The sequence below is a fragment of the Rhamphochromis longiceps genome, linkage group LG23, assembly GCF_057381845.1.
Source record: "Rhamphochromis longiceps isolate RC_006_pf linkage group LG23, R_longiceps_female_GT1.1, whole genome shotgun sequence".
Taxonomy (NCBI): Eukaryota; Metazoa; Chordata; class Actinopteri; order Cichliformes; family Cichlidae; genus Rhamphochromis; species Rhamphochromis longiceps.
This window is the reverse complement of record NC_140578.1, coordinates 24,867,325-24,882,116: the sequence shown is the minus strand read 5'-3', so window position 1 is coordinate 24,882,116 and position 14,792 is coordinate 24,867,325. Positions and strand designations below refer to the sequence as shown.

Below are 14,792 nucleotides of genomic sequence, written 5' to 3'. Positions count from 1 at the left end.
TTCAGCCTCTGGATCCTCGCTCTTTGGTTCATGAGGTTCCCCAGACCTGGTGAAGCTGGACGGCAAGCTGCACTGACTTTCTGCTCGTGGAAGTGATTCTTTGACCTGCTTCTCCTCCTGCTCCTCCTTCTTCCTGACCCTGCAGAAAGTTCCGGCCTGCAGAAATCTCCTTCTTATCCAAGCGGATTTCTTTATTAACATCGGCATAAACTCCATGTCTTCACAAGATTTAATAAAATAGTAGCAGTTACAGTTTATTCAGGACATTTCAATGAACAACAGAAAAAAAACCCATTCAATTGAAGAAGTAATAAATGCAATAAAAAAATTAATATGCACAAAAATACGCCGCTGTACCTCAGATACAGGAGAACTGTAAGTAATTTTAATGAAATTGAAAGTAAAATACTGAGTTCATCCCAAAGAAACATCTCAAAGAGTCGTTATTATATTAAAATCGTTTCCATGTATCTGGATAAAGTAAATATTAGAGCAGGTTGCTGCTCTAGAATGAGTAAACATTCATTTTTACTTAAATTAAATTAAACATGAAAATATTGAGGACGCTGTTGCAGATTTTCGCTTCTTAGAAGAAAATGAGACTCGTTTAGAGAAGAACTGACCTGAGGAGATTTCTGCAAAGTGTCTGTAAAAAGTAAAAGTGCTCTTTGTTCTCCTGTTGCACAAACTATTAGATTAGGTAACTTATGTTCAGCTGGTGTTTTAATTCAGTGTAAAACTCACCTGCTGGGCATTCTCTGCCTCTCTGCAGTGTGGTCGGACCTGCAATCACCTTCAGGATCAGACCCAATGCCAAGAACCTGACAGCCGCAGATGTGGCCGACAAAGCTGGTACGCCACCTGTTCACTTTTTAGCGCTGCCCGCTGCAACGCTTCAGTTATTTCAGTGCTGTGTGTTCAATCAAAGCAGTCACAGAGGAGAAGACCAGGAAAGAAGGAAGGGGGGAACAAAATGGAAGGACAGAAGGAATAAGGGATGAAATTAAGGGACTAAGTAAGGTAGGATGAAAGGAAGGAAGAAACTGAGGAAGGGAGGGAGGTAGGAAAGATGGATGGCAGGAAAGAAGAAAGAAGGAAGGGAAGGAAGAAAAGATAAGAAAGAAGAAATGTTGGAAGCAAGGAGGAAGGGAAAAAGAACAAAAGGAAGAAGACAACGGAAGGACAGAAGGAATAAGGGATGAAACTGAGGAACTAAGTAAGGTAGGATAAAAGGAAGGAAGGAAGAAAGAAACTAAGGAAGGAGGGAGGTAGGAAAGATGGATGGTAGGAAGGAAGAAAGAAGGATAGAAAAGGTGAAGGAACAAAAAAAAGTGAGTAAGGAAAGACAAACGAAGGAAAAAATAAAAGCAGAAGTGAAGGAAAAGAAAAGAAACTGAAGGAAGGAAGTGATGAGGAATATGAAAAGGAAGGATGAAGGAATGAAGAAAGGATGAATTGAGGAACTAAGTAATGATGGATGATAAGGAAGGGAACTGAGGAAGAAAACAGAGAAGAATGGAAGTGAGGAAGGAAGGAGGAAGGAAGAAATAAAGGAAGAAAATTTAAGAATGAAGGACAAAGGAAAGGAAGGAAGGAAGGAAAGAAAAAAGAAGAAAGGTAAAAGAAAAGAAGATCAGACAGGAAAGGGAACAAAAGAACAAAGGAAGGAATCAAAGACAAAGGAAAGAATTAAGACAGGCTTGAAGAAAAATAAAGAATTGAAGGAAGAAATGTAAGAAAAATAAGGTAGAAAGAAAAATGATTAAAAGAGAAAGGAAGGATGGTAAAGAAGAATAAACTAATTGAAAAAGAAAAAATAGCAAAGGAAGAAAAAATAGGAAGGTAGGAACTGTATAGTGTGTTCAGGACAGTGAAACAAAGAAGGACTGACAGAGGAAAGAATGCAAGAAAACATATGAAAAGGTTTTAAATGTAAAGAAACTAAGAAGAGAACAAAACTGGACGAAAGGAAGCTTAAAAAGTAGGAAAGATGCAAAGGCGGTTTTGTGTCACAAACATCACAGGTGTAAAGTACTTTTTCCTGCTATTATCCAAAACATATTATCATCTGGTTTCTCCATCATTTACACTAACAGAGGTTTATAAAGCCAGCTGATGAGGGAGCATCTTTAAACTTTGGTTTATTGTTGATTGGCTGGTTGAATCAGTTGCAGAGAAGAACTTCCTGGAGTCTGAGACGGGCTTGAAGGTGCTGCAGAGCGGTGTTGGAGAGGTGAGTGCATTTACACATTTATCTACGTTCATCTTAAAATCAGTTCTGTAGGTATTCACTGTTGCTGATACGAGTGGTCAGAGGCTAACAAAAAGGAAGCTGAATTTAGGCTTTTTTCTGCCCACTTGTTACAGAAGAATAATGGGAAGTCTTTGCCCTTGGCGACCAGAGTCCAGCCCCGCTCCCGCTGGGTGTTTGCAATGCTGGTGGCCATGGCCTGCATCGGCGGCATCCTGGTGGCGGCCATGACCATCACCTGCCTGCGCCACCATGCACACCGACTGGCGGCAAAGAAGCTGGGTCTGGGACCAGAAGGAGGCAGCTTCAGCCACCAGGAGTACCAGGTGAGGGCGTACCTCAGGATACAGCAGGTGTACAGAAATGAAATTTCAATGAATGTTACTGCATTGGCACCATGTGGTTGAAATTTTAATTAACTGATAGTTGAAAGTAATAGTGCTAGCAGATGGACGTTGAAATATTTGGATAAATGGCCAAGATGGAAAGAATAATAGGCAATAACAAAAGGTTATAACCAGTATAGGCAATAAAAATTCTAACAGTCCGCTAAAGTCAATAAAATGGAAATATGATGTACAGGGAGTGCAGAATTATTAGGCAAGTTGTATTTTTGAGGAATAATTTTATTATTGAACAACAACCATGTTCTCAATGAACCCAAAAAACTCATTAACATCAAAGCTGAATGTTTTTGGAAGTAGTTTTTAGTTTGTTTTTAGTTTTAGCTATTTTAGGGGGATATCTGTGTGTGCAGGTGACTATTACTGTGCATAATTATTAGGCAACTTAACAAAAAACAAATATATACCCATTTCAATTATTTATTTTTACCAGTGAAACCAATATAACATCTCCACATTCACAAATATACATTTCTGACATTCAAAAACAAAACAAAAACAAATCAGCGACCAATATAGCCACCTTTCTTTGCAAGGACACTCAAAAGCCTGCCATCCATGGGTTCTGTCAGTGTTTTGATCTGTTCACCATCAACATTGCGTGCAGCAGCAACCACAGCCTCCCAGACACTGTTCAGAGAGGTGTACTGTTTTCCCTCCTTGTAAATCTCACATTTGATGATGGACCACAGGTTCTCAATGGGGTTCAGATCAGGTGAACAAGGTGGCCATGTCATTAGTTTTTCTTCTTTTATACCCTTTCTTGCCAGCCACGCTGTGGAGTACTTGGACGCGTGTGATGGAGCATTGTCCTGCATGAAAATCATGTTTTTCTTGAAGGATGCAGACTTCTTCCTGTACCACTGCTTGAAGAAGGTGTCTTCCAGAAACTGGCAGTAGGACTGGGAGTTGAGCTTGACTCCATCCTCAACCCGAAAAGGCCCCACAAGCTCATCTTTGATGACCAGCCCAAACCAGTACTCCACCTCCACCTTGCTGGCGTCTGAGTCGGACTGGAGCTCTCTGCCCTTTACCAATCCAGCCACGGGCCCATCCATCTGGCCCATCAAGACTCACTCTCATTTCATCAGTCCATAAAACCTTAGAAAAACCAGTCTTGAGATATTTCTTGGCCCAGTCTTGACGTTTCAGCTTGTGCGTCTTGTTCAGTGGTGGTCGTCTTTCAGCCTTTCTTACCTTGGCCATGTCTCTGAGTATTGCACACCTTGTGCTTTTGGGCACTCCAGTGATGTTGCAGCTCTGAAATATGGCCAAACTGGTGGCAAGTGGCATCTTGGCAGCTGCACGCTTGACTTTTCTCAGTTCATGGGCAGTTATTTTGCGCCTTGGTTTTTCCACAGGCTTCTTGCGACCCTGTTGACTATTTTGAATGAAACGCTTGATTGTTCGATGATCACGCTTCAGAAGCTTTGCAATTTTGAGACTGCTGCATCCCTCTGCAAGATATCTCACTATTTTTGACTTTTCTGAGCCTGTCAAGTCCTTCTTTTGACCCATTTTGCCAAAGGAAAGGACGTTGCCTAATAATTATGCACACCTGATATATGGTGTTGATGTCATTAGACCACACCCCTTCTCATTACAGAGATGCACATCACCTAATATGCTTAATTGGTAGTAGGCTTTCGAGCCTATACAGCTTGGAGTAAGACAGCATGCATGAAGAGGATGATGTGGACAAAATACTCATTTGCCTAATAATTCTGCACTCCCTGTATATGTGAGAAGCGAATGTCCAGGTTCTGCTTTTTATTCCCAATGTATGAACTGACTTTAATGTAACTTGCTTTAATGTAAAATGAGGCTTTCCCCAACTCTCTCAGCTGCCTCCAATCACCTTTTTTAGTGACAAAATAGTCCATTCAGATGCTTTATACAAATACAAATCTATATAAACACTTAAGAGGCACAACACAGTGAGAGGAGTGCAGTTTAACAGTGCATGCATAACTGGCTCACCAGGACCTGTGTCGCCAGCATATGGCCTCCAAAGGTGCCTTTGGACGCCTTGAAGCTGCCGCCCTAGGTGCTGTGGGAGGAGCAAGTGGAGGAGCAAGTGGAGGAAGTGGAGGAGGAGGTGGAGGAAGTGTTGCGGGAGGTGCAGTGGGAGGCGGAGGTACAGACTCGAGGGTGAGCAGCGTTTCATCCCAGTTCAGCGACGGCGCCCAGCCAAGCCCCAGCTCCCATAGCAGCACGCCCTCCTGGTGTGAGGAGCCAGCTCAGGCCAACATGGACATCTCTACTGGTCACATGATACTGGTTAGTACTCGATGACACGTAAGTGCTGTGAGGAAGTGAGGAAGCCAAATTTAATAGGTAAAACCTTAGAAAGGGATCAGTCAAAAGGTTCACAAGAAGATTTATGAAAAATTGAAAAATTAGATAAAGTCAAATTTACTTAAAGAGTATCTTTGCCTCACTGCTCATTTTGATGTTAAAAACATTTATAAACAGTCGCCAAATACTCATAACGACAGGACTTGTGTGTAAATATTTTGCTGGCTCTTCATTTTTTTGACGCCATTTGTCTGAGTTGTAGGATCACCAGGTAGCTACAGGATGAAGGATACTCTACGTTATTCTCTATTTTACTCTAAAATGGAAATTGATTTACAAAATTAACATTGTTATATTAAAGAAAACTTAAAATAACAGTTGAGCCCATAAACACATTAGACAAGTGTTGACTGAGGTCATTAATAACGTGAGAAGTAGGCTGATTTTCAAATAGATTTCTATACAGTCAGACTTCTTCAAGCGCCCCCTGCTGGCCATTAGAAAGAATGCAGGTTTAAGGCTTTTATATACAGTGTACATACTGGCATTGGTAAGATTTTTCCCAGAGTTAAACTGCACATGAGTTTGGGCACATCTAAAGTGTTAGATGCTTACTCTAAAACTGGGATAAATTTAGTTTTAATTTGCTTTATTATTTTTAAAATCCTAAACTTTGGGTCAGTTTGTTAAAAGGTCTAGACAACACATACATGGTTCTTCATATAATGGAAAGATAGGACTGAATGTCCTATACTCCTAAAGGCTTACATGGAGGACCACTTAAGGAACAAGGACAGGCTGCTGAAGGAGTGGGAGGCTCTGTGTTCCTACCAGGCCGAACCCAGCGCTGTCTCCGTGGCTCAGAGCGACACCAACGTGAAGAAGAATCGCTGTCCTGACTCGGTGCCCTGTGAGTTCCTCAGCAACTTCACTCCCATCAGCATTAAGTATCCTGTAAAAGTTGCTCTGTTAAAACACGGGGCAAAAAAGCTGTCTGAAACACCCTGAGAGTTTGAGGCTGCTTAATATTGAATTATATCAAGATTTTAAGTGTATCTGTGTTCTCCAAAAAGTTGATTCTGTTCATCTGGACGTAGTGTTTTGTGGGAGAAACGTTTCGTCACTCATCAAAGTGACTTCTTCAGTCTCAGCTGACTGCAGGTTTCCCCAATCTTATAAACAGTACATTTGCATAATGACTGAAACCAGCCCACTGAAGGAACAATGGGCTGGGAGGTCAGTTCCTTAATCTTAATTATGCAAATTCTCATGACCATTGATCAACAACCACTGACCAAAACCCACTAATCAAAGACCATTGATCAATGGCCATGAGTACCATTTACAGAGAGTTGCGGAATGGCCGCAATCACAGCATTGTAAGATGGCGAAAGATGTACCCTTAGGCCCCCTCCTCGATTCAGAGATGGTCTTTCCCTTTTCACATAAATGACCTCCTTGACTCCGCGCTCAAACCAGCGTTCCTCCCTGTCCAAGATGTGTACTTCCTCAACCTTGAAAGAGTGTCCACTGGCCTGTAGGTGTAAATAGACTGCAGAGTCCTGGCCTGACGAGGTAGCTCTTCTGTGTTGTGCCATCCGTTTCGCCAGAGGTTGTTTGGTTTCCCCGATGTATAAATCCTGGCAATCCTCCTGGCACTTAACAGCGTACACTATGTTACTCTGTGTTAGGGGACCCGATCCTTGGGGTGGAACAGTTTTTGGCGCAGCGTGTTTTGGGGTTTAAAAGCCACAGAGACCCGGTGTTTTGGTCAGTGATTGTTGGTCAATGGTCATGAGAATTTGCATAATTAAGATTAAGGAACTGACCTCCCAGCCCATTGTTCCTTCAGTGGGCTGGTTTCAGTCATTATGCAAATGTACTGTTTATAAGATTGGGGACACCTGCAGTCACTTTGATGAGTGACGAAACGTTTCTCCCACAAAATGCTACGTCCAGATGAACAGAATCAACTTTTTGGAGATTTACTTTCCTGGATGATTGAGAATGCATCAAGATGCATCTGTGTTGATTTCTGGTTTCTCATTCTAGGCTTGAATTAGTAATGGTTTTACTTTTTTTTTTTTTAGCTTAGATTGTTTACTTATTTACTTAAACTAAAACTTCAAGGGAACAGGATAGCAAAGAGAAAGTCAGGAAAATCTATAAAAATTAGACAGGCATACTTGGAGACTAGGTATACAGAGCTGTAGCAAACACAAAATAAAAAGAAGAAGAGTTTCAAGGATGTGGAGCAGATTAGGGTAATTAAGAAAGAAAGAGAAATGTGCTAACGAATGCATAGAACACATTGAAAAGATGAAAGAAGTATTTTGAGGAGCTTATGAATGGAGAATATGAGGGAGCAGGGTAACTTTTTACAGGGAATTTTTAGTATAATTGCCCATCGAAAGGAAAATGCAGTTCAAAAAATTGACTACTCAAAGTGAAACAGTTAGAACATGCACAAAACTTCAATAAAATGTTGACAAATCTGAATTTTACCAGTTTATTCTGGCTATTGCAACCTGTCTGACCTCTGAAGTCACACACAAATTTAAGATAAATACGTTTTGAATACTTATTTCTGTGACTGTTGTCCTTTAGATGACCACGCAAGGGTGAAGCTGAAGGCAGAGATCAACCCTTCGCGGTCAGACTACATCAATGCCAGCACTATAGTAAGTCTGACCCTCCACTTTCACCTAAGCAAATCAAAATGTTGTCCTGTTAGAGAAAAATTAAGGCCTTCTGGCCAGCTTTGGTCTTGCAGACTATTATGGAATTGTCCAAATATCATTTGTAGATCAAAGACTCTCCCAATGGTCTGGTCCTGGTCAATGAAGCAAAAACAACAAAATAAGTCTCCCAGGAAAATGCAGTCCATCCAGTAGATGTGTCTGTCCACACTCTTGACCCCCCGTTCATTTCTGTCCTCTTCTACAGATCGAGCACGATCCCCGTATGCCGGCCTACATTGCCACCCAGGGCCCTCTGTCTCACACCATCTCTGACTTCTGGCAGGTCAGTTTAGCTGCTGATCAGAACAGTGTGCAGACATATGTGAATAATTTGTATCAGATCGGTTTTAAATGTGTATGTTAATCAGCACCTGTGTACTTTGTGTTAGATGGTGTGGGAGAATGGATGCACTGTGATCGTGATGATGACAGCTCTGGTGGAGGATGGAGAGAAACAGTGTGACCGCTACTGGCCTGATGAAGGCTCGTCCCTCTACCATATCTATGAGGTGATGAGTGCGTGAGAGGGTGTGAGTCTGTGTGCGTGTGCAGCAGCAGCAGGGGTGATTTTATTCTTATTGTGTGTTCGTCCAGGTGAACCTGGTGTCGGAGCACATCTGGTGTAACGACTTCCTGGTTCGAAGTTTCTACCTAAAGAACGTGCAGACGCAAGAGACCCGGACGCTCACTCAGTTTCACTTCCTCAGCTGGCCAGCTCAGGGCATCCCTACCTCCACACGCCCCCTGCTGGACTTCCGCAGGTACTGCAGTTAAATGCCAAACTGAGAGAGTTAAATCCCATTCAAACAAGGTTTGAATGGGAGGTGGATTGACTTTCTTATTTATGGTCTTGTGAAGAAGAAAGCTTTGAAAGGACACTGTATAGTTCTGTGAGAAACTAGTACACCCTGACTGCTTCCATTGGAATTAACAACATAAGTAGCAGTGAGGTGTCACTAATCAGATGCCCATGATTAACTGATCATTAGTGAGTGTAAGCACCTCTATAAAATCAGAAATTTTGGCAGTTTATCTGTAGCATTTAGTTGTGTGTTAACACAATGCAACAGTGTTCCCAGGTGTGGACGTCCCAGTAAATTCACCCCAAGGTCAATGCTGTGCAATGCTCAGAGAAACTGCAAAAAACCCAAGAACTACACCTTAGGCTCTACAGGCCTCAATTAGCATGTTAAAGTTCATGACACTACAATTAGAAAATGACTAAACAAGTATAGCTTGTTTGGAAAGATTGCCTAGAGAAAGCCTCTTTTATTTGAAAAGAACATGGCAGCGCAGTTTAGGTTTGCAAAGGGGAATCTGAACAAAGCACAACACTTCTGAAACAATGTCCCTTGGACAGACGAGACCAAAGTAGAGATGCTTGGCAATAACCAAAACCAGCACATCTGCACAAATACCACACAGTGGAGGAGGGGAGATGATTTGGACTTGTTTTGCAGCCACAGGAGCTGAGCAGCTTACAGTCATTGAGTCGACAATGAATTTCTGTCTATACCAAAGTATTCTAGAGTCAGCTCTGACAGATAAAGCTTGGCCCAAACTGGGTCATGCAGCAGGACAATGATACCAACTCAGCAGCAAATCTATAACAGAATGGCTGAAAAAGAATTAAGGTGATGCAATGGTCCAGATCTCAACCTGACTGCAATGCTCTGATGGGACCGTAAGAGAGCTGTGCAGGAACCTCAATAAACCAAAGCAATGTTGTAAAGACGAGTGGGCCAGAATTCCTCCACAACAATGAGAATCCTGATAAAGTCATACAGAAAATAATTACTTGAAGGTATTGCTGCTGAAGGTGGTTCTACTAACTACTGAATCATGGGGTGTACTTAGATTTTAACAGGACTGCAGAGTCCTGTGAAAGCTTTATTTTCATTCAACTGTAAATTAAAAGTGCTTTACATAACATAATTACATACTTTAAATTGCTTTTTATTGCCAGTGTCTGAAGAGATTAAAATAAACTTTAAAATTTGAGTTTCCTTGAGTCTCACATTGCCTCTAACAGCTTGTCGATTGATTTCTATGTGAAGTACTCCAACAGTCCAAAGGATGTGTTCCTGACCAACACTAGCTGATAATAGCTTAACGAATGTGAACTAACTATAGGCTACCTTCACTACATAGACTCAAAAACAAAGTCCACATAAGGGCCAAAAGCAGTGCTGCTGTAGAACCACTGAGAACATTAGCACGTACTTGATTAACTTATAACAAGGGCTCCACTAGCTATCATGTGTGGTTTGTCACCTAGGTGCCATGTTTTGTAAGAAGCAATTTGTCCATGACGATACATGAAGTCAATTTCTAAATTATGGTTATTATTTGATTTCAAAACACCAAGAACTCAAGGCTTCATAACAGTAATCCACTAACCGCTAGCTGATGTCATGTTGGTCAAAGTGCTAGTTGGCTAGCTTGCCAATTGACTTCACCAGCTTATCCATGATGATGACTTCTATATAATGTAAAACAGCAAGAGCTCACACAAGCAGCAAATCAAGCATGCATATCAAGTAATACTTGATGTGCATGCTTTGGAGGAGTCTAGAAAATAAGAAAAGATGACAAAATCTTCCTTCAAAAGAAGCACCCAGCTATCCTCCCTCTGACCCAGAAGGAACAAAGTCATGCAAACTAACAATAAGGTAACTTAAAGACGTTACCTGATAAATAAACACTATAGATTCCCCCATCTCAGTCTTTCAGCCATCCGCCTCACTCCCTCCTCTCCTCCCACCCTGTGCGATGGAGGTCAGCGGGCCCCTGGTTTAATTTTGAACACATCTGTCTGTGTCATTCTTGTGGTTTGCAGCTAGTAGTCTGGGTCCAGTTGCATAGTCACAAAAATGATCATTGACTGATGTGGCTGCAGCAGGAGGTCCATCGCAGAAAACCCACTTCTTATCTCTGTCTCTCTCTATCCATCTTCAACATTTATCTATTTCTTTCTTAACCTACAAAAGCTTGTATTTAAAAAATATCTGTCTATAAAACATTTTTAAACACATGAAAAAGGACAACATTTTTGTTTGTACAGTGATAGGTAAATTATGGCTATGCACAGATTCCTAATTTGTGGTTAGGTCAGAGTTCTAAATTATCATCCAGTGCTAAGTAACTTAATTAGCAAGAAGCAAAATAATGAAACACAAAAAAAAAAAACCCTCCCAAAATTGATGCACAAACCTCCTGGAAATCCTTTGCCAAACAGCAAACTCGATTATTTGTGAGATATTAGAATTAAAATAAGTATGGCCCATGAACCAGCTCATTCAAAACACCTGTGCTGCTAACTCCAGTATTCAGATAATAATGTGGTCCTGTATTCTCCAAATCCTGTTATGATATTTATTACTGCTCTCAAGCAAAATTGATCATTTTTACCTTATAAAGTGCAGAGCTTAATAATACAATTGTTACGGGCCCCAGGAATGGTGCCACAATAACAAAGAAGAAATCCCTGCAAACACAGGTAAAGTTCAGGATCAATGAAGACAGTGCACTCGGTTTGCCTCTCAGATTGCATCTGACTCGTGGGCGGAAGTCCATCCCCCTAAAGCAACCGGGTTGCACCTGTCTTGGAATAATAGTTCCGCCTGGGGTGTTGCTCCATTTCTTTGTACCTTCTATACAGTTTATGTGACAAAATAATGCACTGGTTAGGTTGGTCATGTTGTCAAAGTCATTTTGGATATTAATAGCCACAGAAAATAACTGATAAACAAATTAAATAAATTAAATTAAATGATTAACACAAAAGTGGCCATGCATTTTGGGTGTGCCACACACTCCCCTACAAACCAAAAGTGGCTCCCGACACTTGCAATTAACAGTGTAAACTTCCATTAACTCTGAATCAAACTTTAACTCTTCACTCAATATACTCACAAATTACAAATACATATGGGTGTGCAATGATTTTCTACATTTTCTGAATACCCAACACTATATGTACCCAAGGTCCTATGCCCGTCTTAAACTCAGCAGCAGATCGGGTAAGTGACAGCGGAGTGTACACCAGGCATAATATGGATGGGTTGGACTGAATGCCAGTACGATTGTGGACACTGGTGCATATAGAACACTGGCTGTACACCCACAGAACTAACAGCAAGACGTGGCTGATACGTTGGCTGGCCAAGGGAAGAATAGGTCAGTATCTGGCCAGGTCTCCTCTGCCTTGTAGATCTCCTTAGTACGGGCTGAGGTTCAGGTTGAGACCCTTGAGTGTTTTCACTGGAGTCATTGGTCTGGGGCGCCAGCTGCTCTTCGCCAAACTCTGGTTCCTCCACAGGGGGCGAAATGTCATTCTCTCTCTCCTGCTCCATCTCTCCTACACTCACTCGGTCAAACTCTGATCCCATAGGAACATCGCCACCCTGCATGTCACCAGGTGTCTCAGGACTAACCAATGACCCGCTCACTGGGACCTGATTAGGAATGTCCCGATTGGTCCTTAATGATTCTCTGGGTACCCGCAGCCAGTAACAAGGTGCCTCCTCATCTGTTTCAGATCCACTTACATCACCAGCCTCTATTTGGTCGACCGTTTCACGTGGCTGATTTGACTTTCCTTTTGCCCTTGGCGGTCTATCAGGCATGCGATCATCTGTAATGTCTGCTGCTAGATCATTAACTTGAAGCAACAAATTTCTGTGGAGGGTGCGAGTATGGTGACCTCTGTTTTCAGGGCTGACCTTATAAACTGGGTTGTCACCAACCTGCTCTCTGACAATGTAGATAGTTTTCTCCCAATAGGGTTTCAGTTTGCATGGACCTCCCCTTTCTGCAACGTTGCGAACAAGAACCCTGTCACCTGGTTGTAGGGTTACACCCCTGTTCCGTTTGTCATAATAGTGCCTTTGGCACTCGAATGTTGGCTGTTCGTGCTGGCTATCTTGTACGCTTCGATCATTTTCTCCTTCCATCGTTTTGCATATCCACTTGGAGTGTGCAGCTACCAACCCAAAGAGGAGATCGACGGGGAGACGTGGATGGCGACCATAAAGGAGGTAATATGGAGAAAACCCAGTGGACTCATGTTTGGTGCAGTTGTATGCATGCACAACGTGAGACAGGTGATCTTTCCAGTTCTCTCTCTCTTTCTCGCCCAACGTCCTGAGCATTTGTAGCAGAGTCCGATTGAACCTCTCTGCAGGGTTGCCCTGTGGGTGGTATGGGGAAGTCCTAGAATGGTTTACACCGGCCAGTTGCCTGAGAGTCCTAAACAACTCATTCTCAAACTCCCGGCCCTGATCATGGTGAAGCTTAGCTGGATAGCCAAACCGTAGGATGAAGTCACCGAAGTCTTTCCAGCCTTGTTTTTAGTGGGGTATGCTTGTGTGAATCTGGTGAAGTGGTCGGCTACAACCAGTATGTATTCGTACCCACCCCGGCTGGTCTCAAGGTGCAGAAAGTCAATGCATACGAGCTCTAGGGGCGAGCTCGATGTAAGGCTCCCCATAGGTGCCCTGTCAGGTAAGGCTGGCTTTTTTTGCTTAATGCAACGACATCGTCTGGTGATATATTCCTCAACCTCTCTCTTCATAAAGGGCCAATAAAAGTGATCTCTTACTAGACTAAGGACTCTTTCCACACCAACATGTCCCATGTTGTCATGGAGGTGTGAGAGGACAGTTTGTTTGTAGATGGCAGGCAGGACTAACTGCTTTCGGCTGGGAGTCTTCCTATAGAGTAAGCCATTTTCCACCTGCAGCCTACTCCATTCTCGTGACAATTTCCTTGTGGACTTGTCCAATGTTCTACGAACCTCATCAGTTAGATCTCTGTTATTCTCCTTTAACTCTAACATTTTGCTGATAACAGGATCTTTCCGCTGCTCATCTGAGAGCTCTTTGCAGCTGATGACTGGAAATGTTCCAGTGTCTGCATGTGTCTGGTGTTGTGATGTTATGTTGAGGGCTGCCACCCATGCTACATCCCCTTTTTCTGCAGTCCTAGTTCCCTCCCAGGTGGCACACACTGCCTCTTCTGGTAGTCTTTCTGAGCACTGATCCATAAAAACACTGATATCAAGTGGACAGCGTGAAAGCGTATCTGCATCAATGTTCTGTTTGCCTGGCCGATACCTGATTTCAAAATGGAAATCGGCAAGCTGCCCCACCCAGCGATGACCCACAGCATTGAGCTTGGCTGTGCTCATAATGTAGGTCAGGGGGTTGTTGTCCGTGAAGACCGTGAAATGGGGCGCATAGTACAGGTAGTCGACAAATTTTTCACATACTGCCCATTTCAAGGCCAGAAACTCCAGTTTCCCACTATGGAGGTGGTAATTCTGTTCTGCTGGGGTCAGTGTGCGTGACCCATAACCTATCACCCTCATCTTATCATCTTGTTTCTGGTACAGGACCGCCCCCAGGCCCTGTTGGGACGCGTCTGTGTGCAGTATGAAAGGGTGATCAAAGTCTGGGTAGGCTAGCACTGGTGGGCTTGTTAGAATGTCTATGAGACGCTCAAGAATCTGTTGGTGTTGGCTGCCCCACTCTACTGGAGTCCGTGAAGATAACTGCGGCCCCTTCCCCTTTTCTCTTACAAGGTTAGTTAGAGGTGGGCTGGGGTTTGTCTTGAGCAATTCATAAAGCGGTCTGGCTATGCGGGAGAAGTCCTGCACATAAGCCCGGTAGTAGCTCAGAAAACCCAGTAGCTGCCTGACATCACCGACTGTTTGAGGGGCTTTTTGCTTTAGCGCCTGTACTGCCTCTAGGTCCTTTGGGTCTATCCTCACTCCATCTGCCGACACCAGGCGGCCTACATACCTGACCTCTTTGCGGAGTAGCTCACATTTCTCAGGGCGGAGCTTAACTCCATGGCGTTGCAGAGCTTGAAGTACACGCCGCAAGACCTCAACATGTTCCTCAAAGGACCTGGAGAAACATAGCACATCATCCAGATAAGGGATGCAACACTCATCCCTGAGTGTGTCCAACATTTCCTCCATGCTTCTTTGGAAGGCTGCTGGTGCATTAGAAAGGCCAAACGGGATCCTGACCCACTCATATAAGCCCCATGGGGTGGTGAATGCAGTCAGGTGCCTGGACCCCTCCGCGATAA

At 43.1% G+C, this 14,792-nt stretch overlaps 1 protein-coding gene across 2 annotated transcripts in view; it reads left to right on the top strand.

Moving 5' to 3' along the window:
* ptprnb (protein tyrosine phosphatase receptor type Nb) overlaps positions 1 to 14,792 on the top strand; it is a 62,003-nt gene that overhangs the window by 40,088 nt on the left and 7,123 nt on the right. For both annotated transcript variants that reach the window (XM_085397532.1, XM_085397531.1), the window contains 9 exons: positions 773 to 852; positions 2,169 to 2,233; positions 2,368 to 2,577; positions 4,639 to 4,935; positions 5,716 to 5,863; positions 7,561 to 7,634; positions 7,900 to 7,977; positions 8,084 to 8,203; positions 8,289 to 8,455. In XM_085397532.1, coding sequence (XP_085253658.1) covers positions 773 to 852; positions 2,169 to 2,233; positions 2,368 to 2,577; positions 4,639 to 4,935; positions 5,716 to 5,863; positions 7,561 to 7,634; positions 7,900 to 7,977; positions 8,084 to 8,203; positions 8,289 to 8,455 — 1,239 coding nt within the window. The remainder of the gene's footprint in view (positions 1 to 772; positions 853 to 2,168; positions 2,234 to 2,367; positions 2,578 to 4,638; positions 4,936 to 5,715; positions 5,864 to 7,560; positions 7,635 to 7,899; positions 7,978 to 8,083; positions 8,204 to 8,288; positions 8,456 to 14,792) is intronic.